General features: G+C 32.5%; 1 protein-coding gene across 4 annotated transcripts in view; it reads left to right on the plus strand.

Moving 5' to 3' along the window:
- CADM2 (cell adhesion molecule 2) overlaps positions 1 to 24,869 on the plus strand; it is a 1,102,443-nt gene that overhangs the window by 953,039 nt on the left and 124,535 nt on the right. For all 4 annotated transcript variants that reach the window (XM_081076902.1, XM_081076903.1, XM_081076901.1 and 1 more), the window contains 2 exons: positions 7,896 to 8,066; positions 20,998 to 21,088. In XM_081076902.1, coding sequence (XP_080933028.1) covers positions 7,896 to 8,066; positions 20,998 to 21,088 — 262 coding nt within the window. The remainder of the gene's footprint in view (positions 1 to 7,895; positions 8,067 to 20,997; positions 21,089 to 24,869) is intronic.

Below are 24,869 nucleotides of genomic sequence, written 5' to 3' on the forward strand. Positions count from 1 at the left end.
AGTATTTACCTACTTTGCTATCTTGACCAGAAGCCTGCCATTATTTTATATAATTCAAAACATATTTATTAAGCATCTGTAATGTTCCAGACTCTGACCTATATCTAGGTATGAAAATTAGACAAACATCTAAAAATGAAGACTACCTGGAAAGAAAAAAAGAAAAGAAAAGAAAAAAAAAGGAGAGATAAGGGAGAAGAGGAATAATAAACGAGGAAAAAATAGCAAAAATATCATGAGATAAACAAAGTTGAAATTCCAAATTATCTATTTTATGAATATATGAATTCATTGAACCATGTAAATGTCCGAGTAGGTAATTGGAATTTAAAAATGTTGTGTTGCTCAAAAAACAAGAAAGCCTGTTGAAAAATTATTAAAAACAAAACAAAACATGGTAGTACAGAGAAACATTACAACATTCAGAAAGCCAATTTCTCAACACAGATGTTTTACTGACGCAAATCATTCATTGTCACAATAGGTAAATGAGGGGCTGGTTGATTTTTTTTACGTATGCTGAATGCTACATAAAATAAATTGTTTGATGACTAGAACTGTACCATCATAGATGTTTCAAAGGAGTCACATTTTCTGCTGCTTATAGAGTTTGTTAAAACAGATAGATATTTTTATTTTTATTTTTTTAGATAGTTTAATGAATGTACTTTAAAAAAAATCTTTAAGCCATCTTTTATCATTTTGGGGGCCTGCAATAAAACTCCTTCTTCAGTATAAAATATAATAAATCTTTCAATCTTAAGAGGAGAAAGGATATTATAATCTCCAGAAATATAGTGACTACCCTAAGGCAGCATGTCTAGAGACAGGCAGTATCTTTTTATATTTGTCATCTTTTTGGTTCAGCCTAAAGTAAAATGCACAGAATAGAATTTTTTAGAAAATGTTATAAGTGAAAGTTGACTTCTCATGTTCCGACTTTCGTTTAATGGCACGGTGGTTCACTCAACCTACTCTGAAATGAAAATAGGTTATTGTAATGTTTTCTTGACCATTGCCAAGTGAAAGAGGCATGGGGAATACTAGTTACAACCATAAAGGTTATTCCCTGAATATAGACTTCACTGAATAACCAGCTTCACATGTAAACCTCTTCATGTTTACCCACACCTGGCTGGATTCACATGTTATAGAACATGGATATTTATGAGCAAGAAATGTCTGCAAAAGAAACTACATAGAAACAGAATTTATTATTGAGTGGCGAACACTATGAATTCAAATTCATCAAGTACAGGCACAATAGAGGATTACAAACTTATTTTCACATTTAGATATAATGTTTAGATTTTATGACTGTAAATGTGTTAGATATAAAATATTAAGGAGTTCCTAATAAACTATTGTAATCTGGAATTAGATTTGCAAAAGACTCCTCTTTCCTCCCCTCCTTACTTCTTTTTGGGGTTTTGTGTTTATGAATAATTGGTAGAGTGTGAACTAAGCCCAAAGTATTCAAGGTAAATTCTACAAATTACACAGGTTAAACCTTCACAGCTCATGAATGAGCTGTGTAAGACAGAAATAAAGAAGACCTTATTGAAACTGACAAATGCTGCTCTTTAGCTCATTACATTAGTGATGTGGAAATCATAAGTAATATTCATATTGCTACTGATTATTCAAAGAAAGTGATAATAAAAGAAGATTTTCTTGAGGACAAACTAATCTGTCTTAGACTATCACAACAATTATTAACTAATTTCCTGAGTAACCATTTTTCTCCTAAATAGTCTATCTCCCATGCTCCTTTCAAAAGAAATATCTGATAGGGTGAGAATCACAGAGGAGACCTGATACTTAAATTGTTATTCTCTTTGATATTTTGAATATACCGATAGTTTTAAAACAATATTTAGATAATATGTGGACATATCTGCCCCCTACCCTCCGCCCATTGGACTGGGATTCATTTTCTCATTTAACTTCTAATACAGAATCTAGCATGGTATAAAACACATGGTAAGAGCTCAAGGTTTTTATATACAGAATGAATGAAACATTTGAATTAAAGTGGTCTCAAACTTTACCTTAATTTTTAAACGTGGTGACTCTCTTTTTCACTGGATGTTCTCCTGGCCTGGACAACCAAGTTAGTATTTTTCTAAGTCTCAGAAAACTAAATAGAGAATTAAATATAGGCTTAATCAATCACTGGGTGAAAGTGATCTAAGATTTTAGCTTAATAATTTTTAACCAAAATGACTCTACTCCTTACTGATAGTTCCCCTGGACTGAGCAATATTGATCTTAGTGTTCTAACATATTAAATCTTAATAGAGATTTAAATATTGTTCCTGAGCCATCAAACAGAAATTGAACTGGGTTCAGTGTTTTTTGAGGGCAAGTGACTCTTATACTTCCTTTTGTTCTAGAAGGACTTATATAAATACAAAAATCACGAATTAGTATAAAGGTAATATAATTGAATATGAAGCAGCAGCTAGATTAGTGTAGAAAACGAGATGAAATCTAAAGTTAAATTAGCAAGCAGGTTCTCACATTTGCCAGTGATGAATCACAAACTTTTATTAGTACTTTTTAGCTACAGTTACTCATCATGTCCACAAACCAGTTATATAAGAGGTCTAACATTTCCTGGTACTGACAGTCAGAAGAGACATTTCCTCTCGGAGTTCATGTGTTTTTGACAAATGTGTATGCACTGACCTCTGTTAGCCTCAGGTTATATACAGCAAGAGTCATACAACAGGTTCTTATAGTACCTTTGAATGCAGACCTGTGGGATAACACTTAAGAAAAACTTGATGAAAAATTGTAACATTCTGCTTGTTTGAATAAACTGAGAGAGATTTTAAAATATTTAAATAAATGAAGCACCTCCCATTCATCAATCATCCATAAATGTTATTTTGCTCATCTGACCTTTTGAAATCTACTAACAAGAACTGAGTTTCAGTAAAATTCCTTGCCAAGTGAAGCAGTTACTCTGTATTGCCAGTTAATGGTGGAGACATAGCTAGAAAAACCAGGATTGCGACTGGCCACCTATGTAAAAGGTGAGTATTAGGAGGATTTAGAAAAAAAATCTACCTTGTGCAGATTGGAGTTGTATGAAGGCATACTCATAGGCAGTGATGACATTTGCCTCAAGAGTTTGTTTTTTGGCCTTCTCCGAAAAAGTGAAAAAGTGATAGTGGTTACCAGACTATAAAGTTCTACAATGTAAGACTTGGTTCAAAATTTTGGGTCTGGAGAAAGCTTAAATCAGATATGAAATAAAGGTCTTACCTTAAATATTGAGAAAAAAATGCTTTGTAAAATACCTTCCAACACTTAACCTTAAGGAACAAAGTTAGACATTCCCTCTAAGACAAACTGGTTTTAAAATATGCATCTAAGTTAATGAGTGAGTTAACCAGACATAGTTACTTTATGTCAATTTAAAAAAATGGGAGAATTGGTCATCTAAAAATAATGCAACTGTGTTTTAGAAAAGTTAATCTGTAGAACTTTTTGGAAGCAGTAATTGCACAACATATCCAGTTGCCAAATATGGTCACTCCAAAATTTTGACAATAAAACCAAGTTATTTCATATAATGCTCACAATTTCTCTTCTCTGTATGGCAAGAGGACATACAGCCAGCTTACTAACAATGGTGTCAAATCATTGAAATACCATTAATAGCGGCAGTATGGATTCAGAAAAATTCCTTGAATTCTTCTACTAAAGTTATCATCTGGTACATCAAAAAAAGCAAAAAAAAAAAAAAACACAAAACACACGGTTAAAAACCCTAACTCTGAAAATAATAGTAAAATTCAAGTTCTATATAAGCATCAATGTCTGGGGTACACCCTGAGACCCTGCAGTGATGGAAGTGGATAGCCAGAAAACTGAAGGCCCAAATAGGTCAGGAGAAGTCACGTAATATCCTACAAAATTTCTAAGAGATATCTCCAAAGGATGAGGACACACGGCAGTTTCAGTAATGGGAACTAGGCAGAAGCTGTATTTAAGTCCTGTCTTGTCCCCAGTGTGGCCTATTGGCCTTATAAGGTTAGAAGGAAACTGGCTCACGGCGGGTACAAGCCTGATTCAGAGGATTACCACAGCATGCAGGACAGGATTTCCCTTTATGAAAATGACACTGTGTCTTTTCAGGTCTGTTTAAATGAGAGCAGAATCACAAAAGTGAAGAGAGCAAAGGTATCAGAATAGTTAATATTGCAAGGCTCAGGGTGATGAGAACTATGGTGGTGACAAGGCAACTTCCCAAGGAACTTCACTTTAAAGGATTTTCTTTCTAAAAACCCAGCCGAAAAGTGGACAGATCTAGAGCAACAGGTGACCTAGTATTATAAATCTGGGAAGACAGATGTGGAGGTATCTTCTAATATATATTTTATGGAAGATTTGGATGCAGAAAAGTCCAGATGACCCTTTGCTTTGCTCCTTAGCTAACCTGACTCAGAACTTTTAAACTTAGTGATTTGTGGGTCTCCAGCAGTCTTATATCTGCTATTTTCCCCCACCATAGGTCTTTGACATAAACAATCTAAAATCCCAAATACGAGCAGATCGTATTCTACAATCCAAGTCTCATAAAGATACATAGTATAAAAAACTGGTATATATTTTTGAGACTTCACCAAGAAATATTTAGGAAAATAATTTTTGTTGAGAAGTACACTTAAGGAGTTTTCCTAGGCAGAGTTGTTTTTTTTTTTTTTTTTTTTTTAACTTTATTATAGAAAACATCTAATGAATACAATGGAAGTACAGTAATATAATGAGATAATTCCCAACAACCACCTATCAAAAGCAACCATTGTTCTGATTATTTAAGAACAAGTACTTAAATGTCCAGAATGTCCTTTGAAGAAAGAGAAGTAGCTGCACAAATTATGAAGAAAAGTAATCCTAAAAATTCCACTGTTTATTATTTGCCTTCAACTCTTGCTAACCATTGCACCAATGCATTCTATATTTTGAAAAATATAAAAAAATAGGAAATTTATTTTAAAATAGTAAAGGTAGAATGGAAGTTTAGGTTAAGAGGAGAGAGATAGAGGGGGAGAGAAAAGGAAGGAAGGAAGGAAGGAAGGAAGGAAGGAAGGGAGGGAGGGAGGGAGGGCGGGAGGGAGGGAGGGAGGGAGGGAGGGAGGGAGGGAGGGAGGAAGGGATAAAAGAACGGAGGAAGGTAAGTGTGTAGAGTAAGTCCCAATATTCCAATATTCCTTGGGTTATATCTCTGGTGTTGATGTATCTGATGCTATACCACTGCTCCTCAAACTATGGTCCATGGGCCAGCAGCAGATTTTAAGTCTCCACCACATAACATATTTAAATCAGAATCTATATTTCAGTAAGGTCCAAAATGATTAGTATGCGCACTCCAATTTTAAAAATTCTGCTCTAGATCACAATGTAAAGTAGTAACATGACAAAGGAGAAAAAGGGAAATCATCTAAAACAAGACAACATGAAACAAGAATATACAGAATCAGTGAATTAACTATGCAATATAAATAAACTTTCTACTGATCCCATAACTGTAAAATATCAGTTTTTTTATTTGTTTGTTTTTGTTTTGTTTTAAGCTAGAATGTGGAAATAGAGAAACATTGTAAGTACTATTTCCTATCTGTTCCGGGTGGAAATGATCAACATGAAATATGGAGAAAGATATTACGATTGGCTCTTCTCAATGCCTTTCCCTGTTCATTATATGCCTACTAGTAACCACATAAGCTGTCACATAAGCTATTATTAAAAACATCAAATTATACTTTTTTTATTTTGTTTGTATGATGCTCATTAAAATTTTATGGTATATACAATTGTTCTCAGATTTATGTGTCCAATTAATATTACATTAAGTAATACTTTAAGGGAAACAGAAACAGCTAAAGGAAACAGATGTGTGGGTTCTTAAAATTCAGCTTTTATTGAAATTAAGCAATTAGCAAATATATTTTTGAATATTTTTTCATATATTTTAAACAATCATAAAAGTAGTTTGTCAAAAAATCTAAGTTTTTCTTACACTGCCACCATTTAGAGCTATGAAGAAGAAAACATTGGACATAGATTTATAGGAAAGAATATACAATGTAAAAATGAGGAAACATTGTGTATAAATCTAGGAAACAGTGGAAAGATAAAGATATGTAATATATTTGTATATATGTAAATATTATATATGTATTTTATGTAGCAAAGAACTCTAAATGCATCTGTACTATCCTGATCTATTTTGACTGAAAGATCATTTTATCTTTTTACTTAAACATATTTTTAACTGAGGTTGAAACTAATTTTCAGCTGCACAAATCTCAGAAATGACTGTGGCTAGCAAAACTGAAATATTTCATAAGACCTATGTTTATTATGGGAAACCCTGCATCCAATATGATTGATTTATAGTTAAAAGACAGAATTAAGATTTTTTTATAGCCTTCCTACCTTCTCAAATGTTAGAGATTTTTCTTATTCTGAAAAACTACCTAAATTGCATAAAACTTTTTTTTTGTGGTAAAAATTTTAATTAGGTATTTTTTTTTTCATTTTGTGAACACTACCATAAACATATATTTACAAGAATAAGATATAGAACATTTATCTAGTTTTATTCTCTACTAAGATTTATTTTTTTTTTATTTATTTTTTAAATCAATAGGATAAAGTCATACTTCTGGAAATAGGTAAAACTCAATGAGCCATGCAAACATATTTATCTACCCATGAAATACATCAAATTCTATATTATTTTCAAAGTCAGATCTTTGCACAGAGCACAAAAATGGAGCTGAACTTAATTTTGTCATATAAATGTTTTAAAAATAAAGTATTTAATTCATTTTAAAATGAATATTTTATGCACTTTATGCAAAAGAAGTCTCTTTCTGAAAATATTATTGTTCACTTGAAATGTAAACATAAGAAAACAAAACAGCTTTTCCCCTCAACTATATTTAAGATCTTGTTATGATATCTTAATATTAGTCTATGATTTTTTTAAATTTCTAATTCATTAAAATTGCCTTCTTATCAGCTACTTTAGACTTGAGAAATTTCTAATTAAATGAAAATGTTATTAAACCTCTTCTTCACAGAGAATAAATAATCCCCAAGTGCACCATTTAATGAAGAAGCTAAATTATGTACAGTAAGTTTAAATATTGATAAGTGAATTCACATCTGGAGGAAAGTATTTTCATTCATGTTCAAATGAATGTTCAAATGAACTTGGCTCTTCAGCCAAGTGAAGAGCATTTATCTCAATATAAATTTCACTGCAAATATATTTATATTTGTATTTGTATCCGTATTCATATTCATATTTATAAATATTCAAAGTATTCGGTTGACAGTCTTCCTTATTTTCTTTACCAAAGATGATAACTTTGTCATCTTAGTTATTCTTGAGCAATTAGGTTCACCTCACATTCTTCGTGTTAAAATTTTAGCTCAAATACATTGTGCTTTCTTTTAGGCATAACCAGAGAGCTGTGAATTTGCTCTTCCCAATTGTGCTTGTGGCTCAGAGAATTAAAATTATCCATTAATAAAACTAAAATCTAAAGATGGAAGATTAATATTGTAAAATGGCCTGATTTTTTAAGTGGAGTACAAAAAAAAAAAAAAAACTCTTGCACTAAATGAATAAAAGTGCTGTGTCCCGCCCTATTATTTCTGTATTTAACCTTTCAAATGTATCTTTTATGTAGTTGCATTTTTTTTCATTTTCTCAAATTCAAATGGGTTATAGGTTAAACTAACAGATTTTGCTCTTAAACATTTGATAAAGATAGGGAGAAGATGCTTCCAGTAAGAGTATCCAGTAAGTGGAATCATATTTTGGAAGAGAATATCACAGAATTTTTCAACTTACATTGTAATTTCAGACGTAAAATATTTAAAAGAAGAGGATGCAAACCGCAAGACGTTCACGGTCAGCAGCACCCTGGATTTCCGAGTGGACCGGAGCGATGACGGCGTGGCGGTCATATGCAGAGTAGACCACGAGTCCCTCAATGCCACCCCTCAGGTGGCCATGCAGGTGCTAGAAATACACTGTAAGTAAACGGGCCTCCCTCCCACTTTATCTCCGCAGCAGATCTCTTCATCTACATTTAAACTTATTTCCAAACTACCTGAGGTTACAGCAAACGTGCTGCAAAATCGACAGCAGAATGAAGGAAAATGACCCTCAATAGTGTTAACCATGTTCGAAGGAAAGTGCTTGCCTGTCTGTGTATCATTAAAGACAAGAAAGAAAAATATAGGGCACATCAAAAGGTTAAAACTCCCAATTACCTTCGGAATGGTGGCTGGATGTATGCGTGAGTGAGCAGGTGGAGAAGGACAAATGGTTATTTTGGCAGAATCAGAGAGACTTGGGATTCTGAGAAGGGCATTAATGAGCTTTACTGTGTGAAAGGAACTTCCTTACATGCAATCTGGCTTCCTAGCTTTGCTATTAAAATTAAATTATTTTTTTACATTCTCTATGAGATATACTAAGTCTGTATGAATGCAAGGGCAAATCTATTATGTTTTCTTAATCAACATCATCATTGTTTATATGTGATGAGAATAATATTCATTGGATGACTCCAATAACCGAGGGCAGTGCTAATGCTTTGCGGTCTCATCCCATGTTATCTCATGTTAGGGCATCCGCATAACAACCCGATGACTGTTAGTTACTCCTTTAGTCACAATTTACAGGTGAATATACCAATGGTTATAAAGGTTGAGTCACTTGGTCAATTCCACTCAACTAGCAAATGGTGGACTTGTAATTATGGCCTTTTTAGTAGTTAGCAAGGTCCTTGGGATACACAACCTGTAAATATTTATCAACATGAAACTGAATGAATTGAAATAAGTAAGACAAAGTACAAAAGAGTAGAACGCAGGAGATTATATTTCTGAATTGGATTATTTTATTTTTTAAAAAAATATTAGAGATTATTTGTTTGCTTTTGTTATCTGTGATAAAGTTATAGCTTGAGTTTAGAATTTGTGTGACATGTAAAACTACATTAGATCCTAAAATGTTAAATCTAAGTATTGGTCCTATAAAAAACCTCATTACATTTTGTTTTCATTTATTTATTCAACAAGAACTTATTGAGTGCCTGCTATGGAACAGGCATTGTTTTGGGCACTGGGGTTACATAAGTGACAAAAAAAATAACAACAAAATAAATCAACATTGTTTCCAAGTGTCAGAATCACCACCATTGCCAATAGCAACAAACTCAAATTCTTTTATAGCATCTATTGTAGGTAGGAATGACAAAAGCAATATAAATAAAGACAACATATAGCATGTTACATATTACGTTACATGGGGCAAAAAAATTAAGTAAGGGTGGTGATAAGGAGTAAAATTGAAGAAGTGGGAATGGGGGAGTCAAGGAAAATGAGTGTGCGTGTGTGTGTGTGTGTGTGTGTGCATGTGTGTTATATAGGTGCAATATTATATATACACATACACAAAGAGAGAGAGAGAAGAGCAAGTATAAAGGCCCTGAGTTATAGCATGCCTTATTGTCTTTATGTTTCTAGGAACAGCAAAGATATCAGTGAGATCAGAGTGTAGTGGACTATGGGAAAAGTAGAGAGGGTACTATGAGAAAAGATGGCAGTGCCAGGGGAACTAGACATTTTTTTTATTAATTTTGATAGAGAAAATGTCAATCTGACTATGATTTTTCAATTATTGCTTATTGTGATTTAATTATTTAGTTTATTACTTCTTGAAATTATTATAATTTTAACTACTTTCGATTGTATTACATTAGTTTGATTAATTTTGCTCCTGTTCTTATTGAAGTAGATTCAGAAACACGCATATGTTATAACCCCAACTGAGATTATCTCCAAATTTAAACATTCATTTGCAGTGAGACCTTGGACAATTATTGCAACTGGTTAAGCTTTGAATGTAATAAGCTAGAGAATTCATTTCGGTGAGGAGCAAACTAGACAACTCAAGTCAAGTTTATGGCATTCAATAAAAATTTCAATAAATATCAATTGCCTTCTTAGGCAGTCTAGGCTCCTATAACAAAAATACCGTGGAATGGGTAGCTTATAAACAACAGAAGCTTATTTCTCACAGTTGTGGGAGTCTGTAAGTCCACGATCAAGGTTCAAGTGCATTCAGTGTCTGGGGAGGACCTGCTCTCTGGTTCACAGATGGCTGTGTTCAATCTGTGTCCACACATGGCCAAAGGGGCTCAGGGGCTCAGTGGGCTCTCTCTTGTAAGGGCACTAATCTCGGTCACGACCTTCCAAAGGCCCCACTTCCTAACATCACATGGGAGATTAGGTTTCAACATATGGGTTTGGGGGAGGGGGACAAAAACATTCAGTCTATAGGACCTCCCCTATTCTATCTCTTCTTATTTCATCTACATGTCTTTCAAAATATGGAAAGTTATATAACTCGGTATGTTGAGAGAATCCAGATCAATCGGCATCGTAATTTAAATGTTTTTCTCACTTACGTATAAAGCCAAGTAAGACTTTAAAAATAATATTTGATGACTATAATTGTCACCGTACAGTAAAAGAAAATAATAATAACAATTTCCTAAGGAATGTTGAAGATCACCAGCCAAAGAGCATCAAACGCCTACCATTAGTATAGAACAATTAGGTTTATTTAGTGTGCTGTGGCAAAGTTGATGGCATACCAGATGAATTTCTGAGTGTAGGTAAGAAAGTGTTAGGAGAGACTTGTTATAATATTTGGGCCTAAGTACCGGTCCTGTAAAATATCTCATTACATTTTCAATAGTCTAAATTGGGTTCTGGATTGGATGCTGTCAAAATTGGAGTCCATCTAGTAATGGGTATGTTGGTAACGTTTACCTAGAAAGCAAAACTATTAAAGCAGAACTAGATTTGCTGTTATAAAGATGCAGTGGTTAATGATGCTGATTTACATGGTTGCTGAATGTCCTGGTCTCCCCGACTTACTTCAGTCCTGGTCATAGAATAGACGTCCCATTGTCGTATCCACTCCACAGCCACAGAATGGCTTCATGTGATTATTGTTTAGATTCTAGAGAATTGCTTATGCTTGTTGAAAATATTTCAGCTTAGCTGTCAATGCCAATTGTCAGCTGCCAAAGTTATTTTCACTTTCTTGGGAGCCCAAAATGGAACTATTCTGCGTACCCATCCTGGGCATTTTTAGCTGCTCACCATATTTCAGTATGCATTATTAAGCAAACTTTATGGAGGAAGGCAATTGAATTGCCTAATTTTTTAGAAAGTTTTCCATAAAAAATGTTATACTTGCTGGCCAATTAAAAATAACAACTCATTCTATCATAGTTTAATGTGTAAGTGGCTAGAAGGCAGAGACCAGATCTATTTAAATTATTTTTCCTAACATCCAGCATACCATCATTCAAGTATGTGAAGTTAATTAAAACTAACTGATGATAATGCTGAATGTATCTTTAGGGATGCAGAACATTCCCCAGAGACGAAATGAGGAGTGGAGAGTGGAGAGAGGACATTTAGCAACAGCCTGCATCAAAATTAGAGCAAACTGAGCAAACTGGGTATGGTCTCCACGATCACCAAAGAATAATGACAAAAGTGCTCAGTGGTTGTTTCCAGAGACAGTGGATCATGGTTCCACTCAGGTGGTCATTTGCAACATACGTGTTGTAGAATTTCCATTGATGCAAGTGGAAGAAAATAGAAAGAGTTGGAAAAGGAAGAAGGTGCTTAGTATAGAATTTATGGGAGGTAAATTTAAGTTTTCCACATTGTTTTACAACACTTCTATAAATAATTGCAAAGTCCAGCCCAAATAGAGAAACATTTAGCATTTGGAACCCCAGAGCAGAAAAGATGCCATTGTTCTCTGTGGTGAGTGATAAGAGTAAATATATATCTCTACAGTAATGGGAAGTTGTAACTGTACCTGAAATAATCCTGTGTTATTGTGGGAAGGCAAGTTTGATGAGAAATAAAAACCAAGTATTGAGCATATAGTGTCAAGGAGCATAATGAAAGAAAAATAGCGGGAGGAATTATATTGCTAGGGCGAAATGTTTTAACTCTGTAACCCTGTGATGTACAATGTAGAAGGACTCAGCCTAAAAATATATCACAGCAACATTCATTTTCTTTTATAAAATATTAATCATAAGTGTTACTGCCACTATTATGGAAGAAATTTCTTTAAATTTGAAATTTAAGAAAATGTACAGTAGACGTTTCGTTGTGAACCACAGATGCCTATAAATTTCACATAATAGGTAATTGCATACATTGCACCTGAGCAGTGGAAAAAGCCACTCTTTTTAGAGATGGAAATTCTCATTCATCTCCCTGTTTTTTACAGATCTCTTAGAAACAATAACTTTTTATGTGCCTGATTTAATTTTTAGATTGTATGAGTCAGATTTTATTTAATTCCCAGTAAGTATAATGCATCTTCACTAACAAAGAACTATGCACAAAATACAGAAAAGAAGAAAATAACTGAACATTCATTTTCTATATGTGGCATTCACAAAATTACAGAAAAAGTCAACTGTTATTGAAAATGAAAAATACGAGAGACAGATTAGAACATTTTTTCAGAATGAGTGTTCTGGGCATGTGTTTAATGCCCGTGGTATTGAACTGCCAATATGGACAAATAAGAACCTACATTTTAAGTCTCTGTGTGTGTGTGTGTGTGTGTGTGTGTGTGTGGTAAGGTATATTTTATATATAATCCATCTATCACTCTTGCATATAACACTTCCACATCTACACTGTCTAATAGAACTTTCTGTGATGATTGAAATGTTCTGTATCTGTCCTAAAATGGTAGCCAGTAGCTAGCTACACAGGGATATTCAGCACTCACAGTGTGGATTTTATAACTAAGGAACTGTAGTTTCAATTTTATTTAATTTTAATTGGTTTGCATTTACATTTAAATAGGCACATGTGACTAGTTTTTACCATATTGGACACAACCACTCTAGAGGATTTCATCATACTTCCACTTTCTTATTATGTAATTTCTTTTAGTTAGTTGGAGATAACTGATCAGTTAAGGATGAGTTAATGGTGAAGTAATTCATAGAATGCTGAAGTAGCAAGACTTTTCATAGTATAAGAAATATAACATGATTATAATTTCATAATGTAGCTTAGATTTATAAAAGAATCCAGTGTTTCCATATCATAATTTCAAGGTAGGATGATTTAAAAGCAAGAGTTCTCTTTGTTTTTTGGAGAACCTCTAAGACAGAATTGAATCATGAAATATATTTTTGAAAAATCGGACGGCTTCGAAAAGAAACTCAAGACCTAAAATGGAGCCCTTAGGATTCTATTATTATACTAAGGGTTAACCTTGAATTTCTTTAGAGAAGGGAATGTTTTATTTATTTTTTTTTAAGAATAAGGCTAGTTATCCAAGTGATATTACAGAACTGCAGAAAGTTTTATTCTGCCCTCCAAAATGCCTTCTCGGTATTCTTTAGTGATGTCTTTGATTTTGTTGTAATTTGCAATTTACTTTTTGGTTCAAGTTGAAGATGCTGACACTGGTGGGTGTTGATTGAAGTCCATTGATTCTTTGAGGTAGAATGAAAGCTGTGCCCATGGAGGGATGGGCCATGCTTTTATAAGACCACAGTGTTTGGTCTCCAAAAACAGGTTCACAATCTCTGGGGTGAAATATAAACTTTTTAACAGAATATATTTTGACTACAACATTGCATTTTTTAAAGTTCAAGATTAGCAGTCAGATAAGGGTAGGCTGGAATCCAAGCTCATCTTTACAACTTCATGCTAGTCTCTTTAAGCCTCAATTTCTTCATTTGAAAAATGTACAAAGTTCATATTTTTTGTAAAGGATTTAATCAGGTAATCATTAGAAGTGCTTAGGTTTCTATTATTCTTATTTTTAGTAACCAATAATTTCTTATGGATGCAAAGAACTTTAGCAAATACTTTCTGTAAGTTCTATACATCATGAAGGAGAATGGAAAAGCTTGAGAATAAAAACAGGAAACCTGTGAAATAGGTAAAAAGAATATAGAGAGATTATTTTCTTTGTAACTTTTCTTAGGGCATATACTATTCATGATCACTGATCAAAATCAAACATAAATTTGATGTTGTCAGGAAAATAATTTAATTTTTTTTCTTTCCATTAATAAAAGCTAAAAATAAAATGTCCTCAACCTAAAGGAGAAATTTCATGGAAACTATCCCCAATAACTATGCAGTTAGTTTTTTATTTGATTTGTCTCATTTAAATATATTTTTAAAATATACCTCTAAATTTAAGGATTATTATTGTAATTATATTTATTATTATTACTGTGATGATGATGATGATTTTGGCCTCATCAAGTTTACCAAAATGATACGTAAGGGGACATTTTAAAGATTAGATAATGTATGAAATAAAAAAAAGAAACCTGATAGTTGACTCAATGACTATCAAACAGGAAATGAGATAATAACTTCCACAGAAAGTTGTACAGTTGTCTGTTGTCCTCACATTTGACTAAATCTATGCATTGTCTATTGTTGTACGTTTGTTAAATTAACACTGACTGCTTACGCTATCCCAGGGCTGATTTATAAGATGTAAAACAACTTTGTATTAATGTGTTCATTTCATTGTTTGCTATTTCTTTTTGTATGCCCATGATGAATCCGTTTCATGGTGCCTTTGATAAGTTTCTTTAAAATAGCATAAAAAACATAAACAGCTTGCAAATGTTTACAAACACAATGAATTCTGATTTCTCATTTTGTCCTTTAAATGATGATATGAAAACATTTTTTTTTTAAATGAGCTTTCAGAAGTGTCAAAATGTTCTATCTAATGATGACATTTGACAAATGATCTTCCTCAGGCCTTTTTCTAAGCAATCCATCTCTAGTGTTGAAGCTATCAACTGGTTGAATTTCTCTTCAAAGCACAACTAATTCTATCAACAATAGCAAATCAAAAAGCTTTTTACATCACCACATCTGGCCATTAGTACAGGAGAATCTCATTTGATAAATTTCTCAATTTCATTGTTGTAGTGTTCATAATTTTTCAAAATTATAAATCCCCTTTTCTCTAAATTTTGGTTATTCTCATAATTAGAATAAAATATGTTTTAATTAAAGTTTATTGGGATGACAATTATTAATAAAGTTATATCAATTTCAGGTGTACAATTCTGTAGTATATCATCTATATGTCATATTGTGTGTTCACCACCCAGAGTCAGTTCTCTTTCCATCACCATATATTTGATCCCCTTTACCTTCATCTACCACCCTTAAACTAAAATATAATTAAGGAAATAAATGGAATATAGAGAAAATGCATTCAAAATATTATATTATAGAGCCCACAATTATAGAAATGCACAACTTAGAATATAAACAAAAATATTGAAGAATTTATTATCTATATTTTTTACTGCTACCTTTTCTTCTTCTTAAGATCTTGTTAAGGCTCTATTTTGTTATAGAAACATTTTGTTTTTAATTGCTTCCTTCAGTTTTACACACTGCCAAATATCATTGTAAAACTTGATTTGAGTCCAATACTCACTTGATCAAAAACTTAAAATGATTTCTTATTGCCTTAACTTAATGTTCAAATTCTTCAGCCTGACATTCAAGGCTTTGAAAATATAGCCCCCTAAAATGCTGCTGTCAGCATCCTTTTAAGATGAGGTGCCCAACACTTTACAGTATTGATAGATGCCTCCTAAATACCCCACATTCTTCTCTATATCAACTTTTTGTTTAGCTCTCTTCCTGTGTTCCCTCCTCTTTCTTGCCCTCTAGAAAAATTCCGCCAGTTCAGATACTATATAGTCTATGAATTGTTTTAAGTGTCATTTCTCTAGGTAACTTTCTTTGTTTCTGACAAATATGTAAAATCACTTCCTAAATAACTCCCATAATATGTTATCAGAGTACTTCTTTGCTTTCATTTTTAATCTTTGCATTATTTTGAATGATACATGATTTATCTTTATATTGGGACAAAATTCCTGTGGGTTACTATTTTGTATTTGTGGATATATATAGCACTTGAATCATAGTTGTAATATGTCTTGTACACACACTAATTTAAACGTATTTGTTGAATAAATAAGCGATTGCCACAAAAGTAATGTTTCGCTAGAATTAAAAGGAATTGAATAGACTGTTGAAGGAAAAGTACCTGATGGTTTTGAGCATTATGAAAATAATGTTGTGAGTTAAAAGGAAAGTGAGGTTGGAGTTCCTGCAAAATTACAAACAGGAAAATTAAGTTGGACATTTCAGAAAAAGTCGGTCTTACACAGAGGAAATGAACATCAGATAGTGCTGTACCTGAAATGATTCTGGTTAACTCTTGACACATAAACCCACTACTCCTGATAAAAAGCGGTAGACCTGGAGATGCACGTCGAGTTTGGTTCATAGCTTTTTTTTTCAGGAAAAGGATCATAATGGCCTGACTCAGACCATTCAGCATTTCCTTCATTACAGCAATAAACTAAGATATGAAGAGACCAAGCATCCTGTAGAAATGCCCACAATTTCACAGTTCTCTAAGAGTCCCCAATTCATTGTAACAAAAAAGAGATATGTAGGTAATGGATAGAGTAGATGTAAATATTCCAGAAGAGGGCACTATTGACTTTTTGGGCCAGATCATTCTTTGGCGTGTAGAAGCATTGCAGGATGTTTACCACCATTCCTGATCTCTACCCACTAAATGCCAGTGGTGTTCCCTCTACCTCTCCCCACGCTGTAACAACCAAAAATGTCTCCAGATACTGTCGAATGTCCTTGGGAGGCAAACGGTCCCCAGTTGAGAACCACTATTTAGAAGAAACTCTAAAGTGGTTTTGCAAAAGTGAGTTGGTACATAATATTCTTTAGTATTAATGCAAGTACCAAGAAATCTTTATGAATGATAAATTTTCTTCTTCAGAAACCTTTATGCGATAAGATTGCTGTAAGGCAAAGGATCACAACTTTTTCATATGCAACATACTGAAAAAATTCTTAATTTCCCTTGGTAAAAATTTGCCATAGGGATATCTTATGTCATTCATGGTGAGAGTTTATGTGGATGAGAAGGATATACTGTAATTAATAAGATAAAGGATTATATTTTATTTTGAAATGTACTTTCAGTTTTATTGAACTGTAATTGACATATTATCTTGTATTAGTTTAAGGTGTACCACATAATGATGTAATATAGGTGTATACTGTAAAATGATTACCACAATGCTCATAAAATCCATTACTTCACACAGTTATAATTTTGTGTGTGTGACTAGATGAGAATTTTAAAGATCTACTCTCTTAGCAACTTTCAAATATACAATGTGACATTATTAACTACAATGTGGCATTATTAACTATAGTTGCCATGCTGTACTCTACAAACCCAGAACTTATTAATCTTATAACTGGATGTTCATATCTTTAAATCACCTCCATCCAAAATAATGTTTTCATCTGTCAAAGAGGAAAAATATGTGAGGGGAAGATGTGACAGAGTTAAGAGAGACAGACAGACAGACAGACAGACAGACAGACTGGAAGACGATTATGTATACAATTCAGTGTCATTGCCAGACAGGTTTTACAACATACAGATCACATAGAACAAAAGGCAAGCTTGGGCCTGGTTCCAATTCATCCAGATGGAGAGAATTGATTTTGAAGAATAGAGGACACAGAACATATTACACAAAGCACCGATCCCCAATGTAGTTTCAGAGAGAATAGGAAACACCAACTTACTGAAGTGTGATTAAGATCAGAGAGAAGATCAAACTGCCTAGGGTGATTTATGATTGTGTAACTGGGATGAATCACTTGTCTGAGCCCGGGTTCATGTTCTTCACAATAGGTCAACAACAGAACCTTCTTTGAGTGCTTTATAAAAGAATTTGATGAGATAATGCATATAGAGCATTTACAATAATTTCTATTTTTATCAAATATTTGATCGATGTTTACTATTATTAGAAGATAACTATGAGATATACATTTGATTTTATACACTAGTGGTCCTAACCAGTAGTTAGAATAAATTACAAAAAGCCATTACTCATTCATTTATTCTACAATTATTTAATTGAAGTCCAAGAGTTATTCCAAGACAGAGGATAAAGATCATCTCTGCTCTGGTGAGCTAGCTTTCTTTATCATAGAAGAAGCATTCAGTTGACACCATTTATGAAAATACTTGAGCTTTAGGTGTAACAGTGTGAATGTTACAATGTATAAATGTTATAATGTTACAATTCTAGTGAAAGGATAGAGAGAAATGGGTAACAGGACTGTGCCTTGCTTGTTTTAGGAACAATATAAATGTTTATTAAATGAATCTTTTAGGAGAAGTCATACAAATTACTTTTTGTGGACAAATCAAATTATCAAAACAGCATATTTCTTTTAACCAAAGATCTGCATAATGTCATAAGCAATGTAAATATCTACTGCTTTACATAAAAGCCATCTTTGTTCACTCAATATATTAAACAATATAGAACAATACAGTAAACTAACATTATCATATGTTAGTTTGTAGTTGCTTCTCTTATTTATCGATTTGGCTATCATCTATAACAAGTTAGATGTTACCTTTGTATAACCTTAAATTTCTGTTGTATTTCTTTGATTACAGAAGGGGTAAAGACTTTTTTGTTTTGATTTGTTTTGTTTATTAAAGCATTTGATTTAGAAATTCTTTATATTCACCTGGAAAACTTTTAGTGATGGAAAAATGTTGTTGAATTACTGATAGTAAATGTTTTAAGAGCTTATGCTTTCAAAATTATCCATCAGATGATTTAATAGTATCTTCATCACAGATTTTTTTTTTTAATAGTTGTTAAGGATATAGAACATCCATTCCACTGGATTGATATTTTCATTTTGATTAAAATCCTGAATCATTCAACTAGAACAGGAGGTGTCCTTACTTTCTAAATCATAAAGTTTTAAAATTTTGAATGTAAAAGAACAATCTTTGTCTATTAATCTATCTCTTGGTAGTAATTGTGCTTATTTCTGAATTTGTCAGATAAGTAAGAGAAGTAATATTTAAGAAAAAAGTGTTTTCATATTTTAAAGATGGATGCTAAGAATATTTTTCCTACAAACGCCTTAGAGAGAAAATAGTATGCTTTGAAAATATCTGCATATTTTGTTTGCTTGCTAGTAAGTTCTAAAAACTTATTTGTGGATAAATGAATATATTTCCATGTTGTATATGCTTGTGCAAAACTTTGACATCCCATGGTGCAGTCAAGTTGATACATAAAATTAACTATCACAGACACACAAATGAACACAAATCTTTCCCAGAATCCCACTTTTCTAATCTTTCTTCTGCCATAGTTTTCTCTGGGTAGGGAGCTTTCTTTTATATGTCAGGAGAAAATTAAATTTTGCTATATCTACATATGGTCAAATTTCAAAAGACTATAATCTCATTTTGCCCAGAATCATTCCGGTTCACACCTGTTACCCTGCGTAATTATTAATATTTTCCCTTCACTTTAAAAAATGTTCTGCTTTGAAGACAAAAATTATATGATTATCCTATAAATAACTGTGATAATGATAATAGAAAAAAACTAGTGAAGTGTATTTCAATCCTTTATTAAATTATTTTCTTCTACTAACTAAAAATATGATGAACATGAGTCATATTTCTTTAAATTAATTTTTCTTCCTGGGTAATATTACACTGTAATTATTTACCACGATATATACGGAATGCCTATTTGTAACTTGGATATTGTTTTTGATTATCTTGAATGTATTTTCTTGTTTAAAGGATTGAGAAAGAATGCATTTGAAAAGTATAAATAATTTATAAATATGACATAAATTATTCCACAGGATCATAGGTTATTGTTCTATGTGTAAGAAATTTGAATAATATTTTCCTGAAATAAGATAACTAACCTAAAAATTACAGTCGATTAATACTTATTTAATTGGCTTCAAAGTCTGGGAGTGAGTATAACCCCAGGGTAGTTCAGTTCTCCCATCATAACTAAGGGAAGGATGAGAATAATTATGGCTAACAGAAGAGCTCACAGCCTATTTTGTTTATTGTGGAGATAAGAGGGGTGCCAATTCCGTGGTGACTGTGGGACACACGCAGTGGACGTGCAATGCAGGAAGGGCCGAGGCTCATAAAGAAAAGAGAGTGTTTAATTTACACCGTCTCTTTTCTTTAGCTTAATTCCTTTTTCTTCTATGAAATATGTATACTTGTGTTTATTAACGAGTATTTTCTGGCATAAAGTTATAAATAAAAATATCTTAAAGTATTCTTGAATCTTTTTCCTCTAGGGATGATTTTATTGCTAAACGGAAGTAAATGATTTTATACCAATTATGTTGTATCATATATAACAAAATAACTAAATATTTAATATTCTGAATAAGTATTTCAAATGATTCACTAACTCTGCGTTAGAGCAAGCAGCATGTGCTAAGCGCTGCATTACTGCGTTTTTTAAAAGACTGCATAAGGCTTGCGAGACGGTAGCTGATCTTGATTCTTTGTGGGTTCCCTCTTCGGAGTGTCTGGTATTCCTGCAACAGTGATAGTGCTGTGATTCAAACGCACATGAATGCATTCAGTCCATAATAATAGTATCCATTGCCATCTATAAATAGTTGAAGAAAGAATTGTATGAAATGCTTGATATTCATCTGAACCACTTTTTGCAATTTAACTTTTATATTCAGATTTCAGAAATAATACAACAGTGGTGCTCATAAGACATTCAGATATTTTTGTTAGCTTTTCAGGGATGGAATGGTAGCTTCTTAAAATTACATACTCTGCTTCACCAAACCTAAGACATTTCTATAAGTAGACACAATTATAAGAAATAGCGTGGACCCACAGCACTATTAGATATTATTAAATATATAGTTTTATATGTGTTTAATGACCTTTTCATTTCTTTCTAGATACACCATCAGTCAAGATTATACCATCCACTCCTTTTCCACAAGAAGGACAGCCTTTAATTTTGACTTGTGAATCCAAAGGAAAACCACTGTAAGTGATATAATGAGGAATGAAGATTTTATTTTTTTTATTCTGCTTTGATTGTAGGCTTTAACTGCACAAATCCACTGTTTTTGTCTGTCTTTGGTGGGCAATGTGATCTCTAGAACAGAAAACCCTCTGAACCATGTCTTCATTAAGTGTCTGTGGAAGATTGGTCTTTTACTTTGTCATCTAGTGAAGTTTCTGGGAAGGTTTCCAGCTGTGATTTTTTTTTTTTTTTTTTTTTTCCCCTCCGAGTAACATCCTTCAACCTGAAAGGAGTGTAGGCTTAGTCATTCACTGTTTACATCTTCAGGGTGATAGAAGTTACATATTGCTCGACTTAGTTCTTCCATGAAAAACTTTGAAAATATTGGCGTGTCTTCAAAATATGCCCAAGTTTTAAAGTTCTTTGGGGAATCATTTTCATAGTAAACTACATTAACTCTACATTTCTTATGTAGAAGCTCCCACAAAACATAATCTGTGAATGTCATATGCTTGGAGGTAATGTGAATGAAAGGGTGGTTATAAGCTCACTATTTTCAATTGTAAAGTATTTCATTATTAGAATATATGAGTCTAACATCACTTCAACTCTAAAATTATACTTTTTGACACATTTATAAATAGCTAACTCATAGAAAAATTTCTTTTTATATAAAAATTAAATCAGTATGGATTATCCAAATATGGATTATTCAAAGACTATTTGAAAGCCATTTGATTATTCTAATATAGTAACACACTAAGTCTAGCTTAAAATAATTTATGTGATTTTTAAAAGTTTCCAATTGATTTGCATTCCTGTTTAAATTTTAATGAAAGGTATTTATTTGTTCTCTGTATATAGCTATATGGGATAGCATCTGCAAATAAAGTTAAATTACTAAAATTTTATTTGTAATATTATTTGTTATTTAACTGTAGATTTCATATTATTCTATGAGGATTTTTTCTAAAAGAATTTTAAGAGAGAAGTTTGAAATTTCAACTTCCTAATTCTTATGGCATTATACATTTTAACACACAGCAAATTCTCTTTATTACAGTCTGGTATTTTAAAATTGCTTTCAGTAATTATTTTCTAGAGATGCAAATATACAGGTTTAAGGAGCATATTGTGAATTAGTGCATTATTTTTCTTCTATCTTTTAAAAAAGCATTTAAAGCATGTCAGACCTTGAAAGGAAAACATTTTTTTTTCCATTTTAGCTTTATGACTATGTCCCGTGCAATTCATTTTAATAATTCTTACTTTCGGATAAGATTAAATTGCCTATGGAAAACAGTTTTCAACTTCACTATACTATGTAAATGTGACAGTGCATTTTCATTAAAGCTTCAATAATAACTTTTGACTACAAGTTCAGTACTTTAACTAGGGAAAGAGGTATAATAGACCTTGTAGGCTTTAGATATACTTAAATTCTAATTTCTTTATTCCTGATTTTGTGTACCTAACACCAGAATATTTCCTAACTTTTCCTTCCATACCCACTCCTGTTCCTTTCACTTATTTTCCAACTCTGTCTGTGTCTCTTCTCTCTTTCTCTCTCTTTTTGCTTCTGTTTATTTCTGTCCTTCCTTGTTACTTCAGGGGGGTCAACATATAGGGACATGATCAGAGTTAGGGCATAACAAAAGATTTTCGTTTTTACCTTCTTTTCATAGTTCTGCCCCAAAATATGCATGTGTATTTTTGGAGTATGTGCACAACTTATCTAATTAAATGAGGTGATGGTGAGAAATATAGCACATAGAATGCTTGGAAATAAATACATCGTTGCTCAAATAGCATCCAATTACTGTCGATGATCTACTCTTTGATTCCACATCCACAACAAAGAGTAGAAGCAACATTTTATTTATGTAAATAATTAGATTGTGAGGTTTATGTAATTAGATTTTTAAGTAGTCTATTTCCATCAGCTGAAAATTGTGGTTCAATAGATGTGCCTTATTATGGGTCTGTATTTCAGCTATGTAGAAATAAGCTTGGACCTAGAAGTGTAATAACCTTCCTTCTGCACCGCAAATCAAAGAAATATATAACAATCTCTTATTTAATTAATTATTTATTTATTTATTTATTCATTTATTTATTTATTATTATTATTTAAGAATACAAAATGTTTAGAATATAGAAAATGTCTGCTATCTTTGAAGTATCCTGATTAATATCACTTTGCAGATATGTAAAGGAAATAAGAAAGTCTCCTTATTTTACAGAAGAGAAAACTAAAACTCAACGATAAAACAAATTTTCCTCATTCATCCAGATTTAACATGAGTGAGTCAGGGTTTAAAGTCATTCAGTCATTGCCCAAAGCTTACATTCTTTTACCTATTTTCTGCTACTTCAATTGCTGAGCCTAACATTATTGCTACCCTACAATAATGTTCACCATTGAAGTTGGACCTATGGATGCTTGAAGGTGAACAACTAGCTAGTCTCAAGATATATTTTACTTTTGCCATCCTCTTTTATCAGGGTTTTCTATATTTATCTCCTTTCTCAAAACTTACCAAATTCCTACCAAAGCTGACCATTTCTAGCATAAGTTTATAGCCATATTAAAAACCTCTAATTAGTAAAATACATTCTAGCAATTGACTCATAAGCTCCATGAGGTCTAAAATGGTCATTATATTCCATCTTTATCCTTATAGATTCCAATGTTGTATTCTATATGCTATGGTCCAGAAGTAAATGGGTATTAACTGATTTTATTGCATTGTATCTTCATTTCCATCTTCCTTCTTACCAATTTCCTTCTTCATAGACTTCCAGGCCATTGGCATTAAAGATATAACCAATTTTGGTTCCTTACTGACTTTAGACCACTGGGTTTTTTATGTCCTCCCGAGTCATCTTAAAATCCACCGTTCTGCATTTCCAAAGTAACTATTATTTCCAATAAATGTAGTTCATTAACTTCTTTAAAGAAAGTCTAATTTCTAGCCTCTCTTTATATTATATCTCCAACATTGCCAGATGAGGTAGATAGGACAAAAAACAAGGGACAACTGAAAAGAAATCATTGGATTTTCCCAGAAGGAAATCTAACTGATCATAGAGAAAATAGTTTCAATAGAGCAGAGAACAGAAGGCAAATTGAAATGGATTAATCAGGGAATTAGTAGGTGGTGGGAAAGCAAAGATAATGGGAAGAACACCCATATCAGAAAATGAATGAGAAAAGTGGAAGAGGAAAGAGAAAAGGAATTTATGTCAAACAGAAGTTTGAAAATGGAAAATCAGTAAATAAAAATAATGTAGACTGTCCATATTTTAGGATGACATCAAAAAAGCTGGTAAAGGGAGGGACTGTAAATGAAGGATGTGATATCACATATACCCAATGTACAGGTTCGAGTTTCTTGGTTTACTGCCCTATTTCTGCTCCACTACTTGGAGCTGTTACACCTGATTCCCTGTTTAGTTATGTTGGAACCATTGAGCAGCAGCACTGGGGCTCCGCTTCTGACTGACCCCCAAAACACTTAGTTTCTATTCTCTTTCCACTTACCTGATCCACCTTTAATGAGCCAGTGGGAATTAGGAATGGATAATGGATTTATGATTCCTTTAGCTAACTTAAATAACATCTTTAATCCATGACCAGATCATTGTTTATTAAAAATATCTCACCAGTTTATAATTTCCTCAAGGATGTGTTATTCATGGTTATTAGCCATATTGGTAATAAACAAAATAAGACAAATGATGGTGTGACTCAACTTGTGCAGTGACTCGTGTTCTTCACCTGCTGTACTGTATGCTAAT

Source organism: Rhinolophus hipposideros (genome assembly GCF_964194185.1).
Source record: "Rhinolophus hipposideros genome assembly, chromosome: 2".
Classification (NCBI taxonomy): domain Eukaryota; kingdom Metazoa; phylum Chordata; class Mammalia; order Chiroptera; family Rhinolophidae; genus Rhinolophus; species Rhinolophus hipposideros.